General features: G+C 35.3%; 1 protein-coding gene across 2 annotated transcripts; it reads left to right on the top strand.

The window, feature by feature from the left end:
* Window positions 1-8,170: 8,170 nt before the first annotated feature.
* Window positions 8,171-10,017, top strand: LOC131060222 (phytosulfokines 2). Of its 2 annotated transcripts, none has more exons than XM_057993382.2 (3): window positions 8,171-8,372; window positions 8,753-8,808; window positions 9,677-10,017. In XM_057993382.2, exons 1-3 carry the CDS (start codon window positions 8,264-8,266, stop codon window positions 9,818-9,820), a joined length of 309 nt encoding a protein of 102 aa, XP_057849365.2. In that variant the 5' UTR covers window positions 8,171-8,263; the 3' UTR covers window positions 9,821-10,017. The 2 variants fall into 2 exon arrangements, with proteins under 2 accessions (XP_057849365.2, XP_057849366.2); XM_057993383.2 differs by having other exon boundaries at window positions 8,188-8,372; window positions 8,753-8,796.
* The last annotated feature ends 1,219 nt before the right edge of the window (window positions 10,018-11,236 follow it).

Genomic DNA, 11,236 nt, shown 5'->3' with positions numbered 1-11,236 from the left:
GACTTTGCTAAATGCAAACTAGGATGAACCTAAACGTAAGTGACATAAGAGTTGAGACAAGTTTTTGACCAATGTTGGATAACCATGCTTGAAGGATGATCTTTGAATCTTGTTGAATGTTTGTTGGATGAATGTCTCTTGTGCTTAACTTTATGTTATATTAATGTGTTTGTTCTTGAAATGGGATTCAACTTTTGACAATCAAAGAATACAAGATATTGCAATTTAGACTCAAGACAATCATGCTCATTTCCACATTCCCTAGGGTAGGCAAAGACATTAGGTACTTGAGAGGTAGACTCATTATGGGATTCAAGGAGAATACATAGATGCTTGACCCCACGGGCTCCCCTCCACGGCACTCACTTCTCAGGGCAGCCAAGCATCAGTTCCCATGGAATCTCCCCATGGCGAACTTAGTATCTCTTCCAAGTATCCGAATTTGTCCTTCTCAAGCAACTAGAAGGGTTTTTGGCTTCTAAAAACAAGGTATGTAGTAAGGATTTCTGTTAAGCATTACTCCTTGATGTCATGCAAGCATGATTGAGACATTAAGCCCATCAAGATACCAAACAAATGTAGTCACGCAAGCGCGATTTAGACCAAGAGGCCCTACTTAGATGTTGATATGAGAAAGAGTCCAAGGGTCATCACTTCCCAAGTAACTGCAATTCCCACGTAACACTTCCTTCAAAGCTTTCGCTCATCGGGTATTTTTTTATAGTGAGTTAGAATGCCAAGGAATTCTAGCCGTACTCACTTTGGGTCGTCCCCTTCTCACGATTATCACTTGCTTGCTAAAGCAAAGTGGTCGGGAAGGCAGGCCCTCTAATGGAGACAAACAATCAACAACACAAGCATGGTATCGAAGATCTGGATTTCTGATCACCCTAAGAAGGATGAGAGCATACTCTCCTACTCCAATGTCACACTTAACAATCAAAGCATACAAATGTTTATTCCAACCTATTTAAAAATCACTAAGCACCTAATTAAAAAAACTCAAACACACAATTTGGTTGTTTCTCCAAGGCAACCTGCAAAACACATGTCAGAAGTTTGATTTGTTGTCTTTGGCCATCGAATCTGCATAACACACGTTAGTAGTTTGATTTTTAGTCTTTGTCATGCGTATGCCAAGATCCTGCACAAATAATTAGTACCAAAATCCAAAACACAGATGATCTGATTTATGAAAACTATCAAAATTTCAGTCCACTTCGAGAAGGCATAACTTTCTCATCCTAGCTCCGAAGTACAAACCGTTTGATGCGTTGGAAAGGTATTCAAATAATCTAGAACCAAATTTCAGAAACATCAATGATGTCACAATATCTATCCAGAAATGCACCGAAGACCCTCAAAATTGCAATTTACTAAAACATATAAAAATTTTCAAGTAAAAACTGCATTTTTTTACCTCTGTTCTGGACTTTACACAAGCGCAGAAGACATGACACAGGCGCAAGATGTCTGACACAAGTGCAGAATGTCTTGACACAGGCGCAAGACTCTTCAACACAGGCGCAAGATGCTTCACACAAGCGCATAAGTCTCCAGAATACCCTGCACGGCCCTGTTTTTGAGTTTTTGACCTGCAAATAAACTTAGAAGCACTCAAAAACACAGTAGAGGGGTTAGAAGGTTAGTATTTCACGTCGGGTTCACCAATTAATGTAGCGTAGAAATTAGGAATCATCAAAACAAGATATATCAATCAAAACATAAGACATGATAGCTCAATCATAAGAATACTCATTGAAATGAACCTAATTCTAAAGCACATTCAATAGAAGTATGAAAACGAAGCATTCAAAAGAAAACATTATGCAAACCAGATGTAAGATTGAATACTCCTTCCATGCGGCTCCATTGTTGTTCTTTCCTCTTCAATGGGTTTGTGGATCTCACCTACAAGTGCACACACAATTGAAAGCAAAAAGCTCAAGAGTACTAGAAACGAAAGTTCGGTAGTTTTGATTGAAATTCAGACCAGGTTTGATTGAAAAATCATCCAATTTATAGAGAAATTGGAGAAATGGACAAATTAGCATGAAAGAGATTTGAATAGAAATTCAAATCAATAATAGCATATCTATGACAAATTGCTATGCAAGGCTTATGACAATTCATGACAAATTTCTATGTCAAGAATTTATGACATTTTATGACAAATTCTATGACACATTTCTATGTCAAGAATTTTATGACAATTTATGACAAATTCTATGACAAATTGCTATGTCAAGAGTATGACGCATGAAGCACAAAAATAGGGAGAACTAGAGACAAGTTAATTAGGTGGAATTTGAATTAGAAAATTAGAAAATAGGTGGAAATTAAGAATTAGGAAATAATGAAATTAGGAATTAAGTGAATTAATCAATAATTTTTCATTTATTAATTAATTCATTCACAAGGAGGAATAATTAGCCAATTAAATAAATATTTAATTGCGATGAGAAGACTTAGGATAAATAAATAATTTATTAATCCTAAAGGAAGAAAATGATAAGCAATCATGAAACCCTAGAAGGCGAATTAGGTCTTGAAAGATAATTGACTCGATTTGATTTGATTTTGGATTGATAAATGACCAATGTGATAAATGATTTGATAAATGTGCCAATCGACGAGGAACAATGACAAATTGATCCAAATTGACATAATTGAGACAGACAATGATCGATAACGACATGATCACAAAATGACAAAATCGACAAGAAGACACGAATCAATGACAAAATGGATTGCAAGATGACAAGATTGATAATGACCACGATCAATGACAAATCGATCGCAAGATGACAAGATCAATAATGACCACGACCGATGACAAATCGATCGCAAGATGACAAGATTGAAAAGAGGACAAAACCCTAATTAGGATTGACGATGTCCAAAATGATGACAAATAAGCATGCTTATTGATGCAACAAGATAAAATCGATCAAAATCATGACTGGATAATGTTGTCGACAAGACCAAATTCGAGGATGAGATGATTGAAGAATATAGAAGAATGACTTGATGTTCGTAAAATGATAAAGACCAAGTGCGTAACATAGGAGAAATGTTAATGCGACGCAAAAACCTAAAATGAGGCAATGCACAAATGTTAAAGTATGACCTCGCAAGCGTTGACCATTTTTGGGTGTCTACAATAACATTTATGAACTGTCTTAGCATTAAAGAGACTTAGTTCATCTTGAATGGAATATTTGAGGCCATTCATGTACCTTGCCAACTTTTTCTTCTCATTCTCTGACACATTTTCTCTTAAGGACAGTTTGTGAAACTCCTCAATGTATCCACTCACATCCAAATCCTTTTGTCTCAGGCTATGCAACTTCTTGTGCATTGTCACTTCATAATCCCTAGGTACAAATTGCTTTTTCACCTCTGCAACCATCTTCTTCCATGATGAGATGGGGTTCTTCCCTTCTTCTATTCTCTCATTTTGCAAGAACTTCCTTTAACTAAGGGCAGATCCCTTCATCATAGACTTAGCAGTCTTCATCTTATGGTTCTCAAGAACATCTTCACACTCAAAGTGGTTCTCTAAGGCCTCCAGCCAATCCAGGACTTCCTCTGGGTTCATCTTCCCAGTGAAAATAGGTAGGCTTGCTTTATCATCTCGGCTCCCTACTCTCTCAAGGGCTTCAAGGAAACTTCTCTGATCTGCAAGTATCCTCTATCTTACCTACAAAAGGGAATCTTCATCATTCCCTTCTTCTTCTTCTTCATCAGATTCTCCCTGATTATTTTCCATCTTACCCTTCAACTTATCCAATTCTTTTCTCATCTCTTTGTTTGTTGTTTTTTGCTCTCTTACCAACTTCGCCAGTTCAACGTTGGTCATCCTTCTCCCATCACTAGTGTCTTCTCCTTCTAACATCTTGTCAATCTTCTTCTTCCACCCTCAAGAAAATTTATGGCTCTGATACCACCTAATGCAGAGTGGGAAACTAGAAGAATAGAAGACCCAAAATCACCCCTCTATGCCTAATCCAAGGCCTAATACAACCCCACAACTAGGGTTCTACACACAATACTAGCAACCAGTCACCAATTACAATTCCAAGGGAGGGTTTGGATTGTTTCACAACTAGGATAACTCACCTTAACCTTCCAATCAAGTTTGGAAGTCTCCTTTGTGCACCTGGGTCAAGGAACCTCTATTTAGGCCTAGTTCTAGTAGCCCTGCCAGATCGGTATTTCCAACTTTATTTAGAATTATTCCAAGGAACACTAGGAACAATTTGCATATTTGAGTACCCTTTTGGGACTTGCATCCAATTCCAAGAAAATGAGGTTTGAATCTTCTCCAGCACCCCTAAGCACCTCCTGTGGATACAGACCTAATAGGCCTAATTAGGCTTGTTTTCCAAAGAAACCACTTGTGAATGGGTTTGCAAAACTAAAATAATCACTTGGACATGTTCCCCTATCCTCTAATGGACCAAATCCATCATCAAACTAGTGTCCATACACTCTTGTGGTGGCTATTTGTTCATTCCTCCTCATACTCTAGACTAGACACATTGTCTTGTTTAGTCTAGGGCTTGGTGGTGACCACACCAACCCTCACTCCCTGATTCCACCCATTTGGAATCTTAATGTACACTCCCCTAACTTGTATTTCTGAAGAGGCCATTGAATTCCACAATGTAAATTGCAGGTTAGGGTGACATCTTGGGTGAAACCCTATCAATTGGGGTTTTGAATGATAGTTTCTAGGAAACTAACCACTACTCGCTCCGAATAGTGCCAAATGGAGTCAGAAAAATTGCATTAGAACCTGAACTTGCACCACTACACAACCAATTCAAAATTTCATTAAACCAAATCCTCTGTTAGATCATACTGTACAGAAAACTACAGGATTTGATAAAATATGAGTTTTATTGTTGCTCAATCCACCAAATCTGTACATATATCATCCCACACCAACATGGATGATCTTAGAGGCCTAAATAGGCCTTCCCCCAATGGCTATAACTGTTTTCAAATGATTATGGCCATTGGAACCTCTTTTCCACAATCGGTGGAAATGTTGCTTAGCAACTTTTACAATTTTGCATAATTGACACTTTTGATGTGCCAGAGTCCCTAATAGACTTTGTAGACCTATCCTAGGCCTAAAAAAACTTAAACCAACCTATCAACATGCCTCCTACACTTCATGAACCCCATGGGCTAACTTGGTCTCTATGTTTATAAATGACCTTAGAGCCAATTGGCCTTACAAATGGGTTCCTTATTACATCAAGAGGATCCAAACTAATCCAACACACCAACCTATGATCTAAGACCACCTATCCAACACTCAACCAACAAATGAAAACCAAAAGACAAGTGGGTGCCCTACACCACAATCTCTTTGGCTATCTCTTTCTACCTCATATGTGTGTATGTAGGTCTTCTCTCCTTGGATTCAACCCCCACGTTTACTTTCTTGTTTCCTTTTTTCTGGGAGGTTGTCAACCCTCATCAAGAGATTTAAAGGGAAGAATTGAGCTATCTGCCAAGGAGAATGAAAGTTCCTTTCTTAGCATCTACAAAAATTGAGGTTATTATTCCATTGTCCACTAGCATAGAACCTGTCAATAGAGGGGTAGTAAGAGATTTGGAGGAGACACAAGTGAGTTATCCTTATTCCTTGTACTCTAATATAGGGAGTGAGGAGTCAAACCGATCCATGATAGAGTGACCCAATATAAAAGGGGACCCAAAGTTGAGGATTGAAGGTGTTGTTCATTGCCAATAAGAGTAGAATCACGAGTCAAATCTGGTTGTAGAAATAAGGACTGATATCCTTAGGGATTTGGAGGGGCTATTTGGGATGAGAGCTGATGATATTTTTGAGATCATCTTTGAAGAGGTGGTTTGTACCCTCACCCATTTGTGGATCTATAGGTCCTTTAAGTTTCTAGCTCTTTTTTTAGGAAATTTACAATTTGAGACTAAATGTCCATTTTCTCGTAGTTCTAACATAAAATGATAGTATTTTCATTTAAGATAGGCTGGGCCCATTTTCCCAATTTAGATAGGAGGTTGATACAATTAGTAAGGGTTTTGTGTATATCAATATTAAATAGAGTCTTGCCAAGACTAACTTGGATTTACATTTTGTAATGTTGTTAATGGAGATAGAGTGTCCAAAGAGTTGCCAATCCATTTGAAAATTTCATCATCCTAGAACTAAAGGGGTAGACCTGCAACCTAATGTAAATAGGGGAGTTTTTTTTAGATCTACAATAAGATTAAATCCCAACTTATCGTGGCAGAGGGATCAATTGTGTTTGCCAAAGATCCAAGGAGTAGTGGTAAGGACTAAGATAAGATCCTCTTTGGAAGTAATCTGAAAAATGATGAGACCACCATCCATGTCACTTGCAGTCACATTTCCTTTCGATTTCCATTGTACTATGACCTAATGTTGAGTCATATCATTGGTGGGATGAAAGGAGAATAAATTTCCTACTAGAGCATTATTCATAGCAAAGGGTATTTTATCCATTGTGGAGTCTAGAAGCTTTATAGATGTCCCTTCCTCAATTTTAGAGAGCTTGGGAGTAGCCTCAAAACCTTGTAAACCTTGAGTCTTGTCAATGAGGACACTTTTCTAGTCCTTGAGATTTGAGTTCCTTGAGGTATAGGTAGGGAGCAGAGGCTCCTTGGAAGCTTTATTAGTAGTAGTTATGGACCCAATCCACTCCTTAGAGACTTCAAGGTCATCTTAAGGGAGGAATGACAATAGAGACTATAGGTACACCATGGTCCTCCAAAGAAAAAATGAGATGTGAATAGTATTCTTGAGGTATCTCAACATGAGCAAGAAAAACATGAGGCGGGGGAGTAGGTGCCCCTTCCCCCCATAGGCATACACCCTATGTGGGGAGGATTCAAACATGGCAAGAGAAAGAAAGTTGGGGAGCATTGAGTGAGAAATTTTAATTAAGCTTTATATGGTTTTCCTCCCCTTTCTATTTCCTCCATTGAATTCAACCTAGTTCTCCCCTTAACATTCTTATAAATCACCAATTCTTGGTGCTCTTGACCTTGCCTTGTGTGTCATACCGTTTCACAAGCCCTAGGATGGAATAGTAGGTTTCCTCTTTCTCACTCACCCACAAATCTTCTTAGATATTCTCCTTTAACACAATCAAAAGAAGAACCATGATACAACCAAACAAGAACCCTCATTTACTTCCACAAAGCTAGATTTGAGGGTCCCATAGCAAGTGGGGTGTGACTTGCATCAATAGAGCATTGTTGCACCAATACAAATCTCCAATATACAAAAAGAACTCTTATCATAATTACACAACACATAAATATATAAATAAAGACACAAAACTTCAAACATCTGAGCCTAATCCCAAGAATGTTGCTTTATCCTTCCTTAACATCTATCCAACACCGTTCTTTTCCTTAAACTTTCTACTTTTATAAAATCTGAATCTTGACTTCATATCACTTTCTTAATAGAATGTGAAACCTATTTATCATGCATTGGTTCTTCCATTTTCAATGTTAAAACGAAGAGAGACTTCAGGAATTAAAAACCGAGTAAAGCCACTCTCTTTTCCTTTTGTTTATTGTTTATATATGAGGTACACCAAAATGACACCCTGCCCCAACTTGCAACCATCATCACTAGCTGGTCTGGAATCCACACACCCCCTCCCTAGAAACAAACTAAAGGAATATAATACAATACAATATGAAAATGAAAATGAAACAACATGATGATTCGAGACAAATGCACGAAGAAGCCCAACTAAGAAGTCATGTCAACTCGGGAATCTTGTAAACGATAAGTGCGGAATGGACGGTGCAGTGAAAAACCATATGCGCGTCAGACCCCACTGACAAAACAGAGTTCTAACATACCATGAAGAGTTCAAAAGATAAGATTCTGCCTTATTAAAGCATTGAACTTTGTTTTGTCAAAAGTGTAGACAAGAATAATCTAAATCTAAACCCATGTTCATTCTTATTGGCACATCAGACTTCTCTTCTTTTCAGACTGTGGAAAACAATAATAAAGTAGATATTTCCTGACATGATCCAAAAAGGCAACGTGCCTGATTCTTGTGTGGTTTGCGTGTTTTATTTTTCTTCTGTTTTATATGTTTCTGTACAGTTCACTTTCGTTCATCTCTATAAAAAGGTTGTTTCAGTTGCAGCCATGGAAATACAAGCTTTTCTTGAATCTCTTTCAACTTGAATTGGGCAGTTTTTCTTACACTCTAAAATGGTGAAGTTGTGCAGAAGTTCAGCTCAGCAGAAAAGGCTGTGCCTTTTCACTCTCTGTATTATCCTCTTAGTGACTGCAGTCATGCCTGCACGTCCACATCAAAGAGGTATTCTTTTTTGTTTTCCATGGAATTCTAGAATTCATGGAAAATAGAGGGAACAAATTAAACTGCTACAAGCAGCTGAAACTTCAACTGATGTTGGCTAGTTGTGATCATTGTTGAAATATTTAGTAGTTTTTATGACTTTCAGAGTCAGTTTTCTTTTTTCTTTTCAAAATAACTAAGATCTTATGAGATAATTATAATTCATATATCATCAGTTAATCTGATTTTTGATTGATCAAGAAGTTCTTGTAATCTCTTGAATCAATAGAACACTTTATTTATATTATAATTTTGTATTTCTTTCCTTAACTTTATAAAATAGATATAAAACATTTGAACAAATATTTAAATCTTCTTTCCCCTTTGTTTTTAACTTGCAGGTGTCCTAAAAGCTTCCATGGTGTTCACAAAAGATCAAATGGAGGTGAAAAACATTGTAATATTCCCCAACCATATTTGGACCTCTTCTGATTCAAATGATTTTGCCATATTTTACACTATTTTTGTTAGCAAGAACTTAGGAAACCCATAAGTTTACTTTGGTTGTGTTCTGATCAATGTACAGACTGTTTTCACTACAAACCACAAACTATTTAAAAACAGTGGGTCTATTTAAAAGTTGTATATAAATAACACTTAAATAAGTAATGAATTGACTACAAAACGCTGAATGAATACAAATATTAGAAATTGTGGTTCATATATTGATTGTTTTTGAAGTTTACTTAGACTGTATTCATGTCAATGTAGAGACTCTTTTAGATTCCACTTAAACAGTCCATGATTTCACTACAAACAACCAATAGTTTATAAATAGAAACGTATTGATTGTTTGGAAACAATAATTATTTAATTAATTTTGTTGACTATAAAATACTCGCTGTTTTTAAACACCAATTTTATTGAGCCTTGATCTCTTTTTAATTGAGGTTAACATATTGACTATTTTTGGAGTTTACTTCAGTTGTACTCTGGTCAGTGTGAAGACTGTTTATAGAATCCACTTAAACAGTCAGTCTTTTCATTACAAATTGTTAATGGTTTATAAATAGTTAGGGCATGTTCTCATGCGGCTGTTTAGCTTATTTTGGTTAGCAGCCACTGCTCAATATTTTTAGGAATTATTTGTAGAGCAGCCGACCCCATAAATATTTATCTTTGCTGTTTATGGGAACATAAGATTAGTTACTTTAAAGTTTTTTTTTTTTATTGTTTTAGGTGTCTAGTTGTATTTCTTCTGTGTATTGACTAGCAGAGCAAATTCTTCATTGAACATTTTTGTATTTAAATTGTGGTTATTGCAGATTGGCAGCAACTTGGAAACAGAAGAATCGAAGTTGGATAATAGGGATTGCGGTGATGATGTGGATGAAGAAGAATGTTTAGATAGGCGGACTTTGGTTGCTCATACAGATTATATTTATACACAACACCACAAAAAGCCATAGCCATAACCAGAGTCTGTGTACCTCCCTCTCAATGTGCACATATAACCAAACCTCTTTTGCAGCAGTGAAAAATGTGTTCAGTTAAGTGAATGCTTGGGTAGCTTTTAGATCTGCACATGCTTCTAAATGAAGCATGTACTTCAACTGTACTACTAAATGTTATGAATGTTATGTTTGTGTATCTGTATTTCCTGATATATGTGTAATCTTAATTTGCATGGATTAAGCATGTGAGCTTGATCAAACCTCCAAGGGGATTTATAAAACTCACTAATATATTTTAGTTTTAATATCTGATTCAAAAATGTTTTTAGTAGGATTTAATTAGCAAGGTAGAATTTATATTTTCAAAATAAATAAAAAATTTGTAAATTTTTTTAAAATAATTGTGTATAGTTTCTTTGTATCAAATTCTTATAGTTTCTGAAAGTAATTCTCTTTTGAATGATGGAGTACATGGATTACCATCTATACATAATTGAAAAATATCATGTCTAAAATAAAATATATCAAAAATTAAGTGGAGTCTAGTGTCTTTCAAGATAATTTTTTGTTGGATTGTCTTTGTCAGTCATTTTTTACACTAAACAGAATAAGCAAACGAAAAAAGAAAACTTCATATTTATTCTCTCAAATCTTGAATTTGATGGTATGTATAATTTGATTACACTTGAAATAAAAGTATAATATATTATTTTATTAAAAAATATAACATAATTTAGAGATTCTTATACTTAAAGACATTTTTTATAAAGATATATTTAAAATTTAAAATATTATAAAAAATAGAAAGAAATTCTTTTAGAGTGTTAAATTTAATTTTTAAAATATATAAAAAAATATCTTTTTTATTTTTAAATTCTAAATAAAAACTAATATATTCATATGTAATAGTAAATTTAAGATGCTTTTTATATTTCTATTTATAAATTTTTAATATATATTAATTAAAAGAATTACTTTAATATAATAAACTTAGAATATTTATTTTATAATTTAATTTTAAAAGAAATTATTGTTCTCTAATCTTTTGCAATTTTTTTTATACTTATAATGTTAAGAAACATAATAATAAAAGATTTATTATATGAATTTCATGCATTCCAAAGTAAATGTTTAGTATAATGTAAACGAACAAGACAAGGATAAGCTGGCTGTTCCATCAGAGAGGAGGGGGAATAATCTGCGCCATTTTTTTTTCGAATTCAATCCGGAAAGAGGCCAACGATTTCACTTCTAGGGTTGGCGAACTTCAGCGATTGTCATCTCTATTCCAAGTGATTTCAACTTTAGCAAAGGGAGGTCATAGAGAGGGATAAACGAATCGCTGCCATTGCGTTGTAGCAACGAGCGAGAATTTGTGCGGCGGTTCTCATTCTGATCAGCCACAGATCAAATATAACTAGACAAGGCGCG

The sequence above is a fragment of the Cryptomeria japonica genome, chromosome 9 (genome assembly GCF_030272615.1).
Source record: "Cryptomeria japonica chromosome 9, Sugi_1.0, whole genome shotgun sequence".
In the NCBI taxonomy this organism is placed as follows: domain Eukaryota; kingdom Viridiplantae; phylum Streptophyta; class Pinopsida; order Cupressales; family Cupressaceae; genus Cryptomeria; species Cryptomeria japonica.
Note: the sequence above shows the minus strand (reverse complement) of the source record. Positions and strands in the feature narration are given on the sequence as shown.

Excerpts from the sequence above, each read along its gene's own strand:
- LOC131060222 (XM_057993382.2), top strand. The coding sequence starts at position 8,264 with ATGGTGAAGTTGTGCAGAAGTTCAGCTCAGCAGAAAAGGCTGTGCCTT. Across the intron at positions 8,373-8,752 it reads TGCACGTCCACATCAAAGAG|GTGTCCTAAAAGCTTCCATG; the intron begins GTATTCTTTTTT and ends TTTAACTTGCAG. Across the intron at positions 8,809-9,676 it reads AAATGGAGGTGAAAAACATT|ATTGGCAGCAACTTGGAAAC; the intron begins GTAATATTCCCC and ends TGGTTATTGCAG.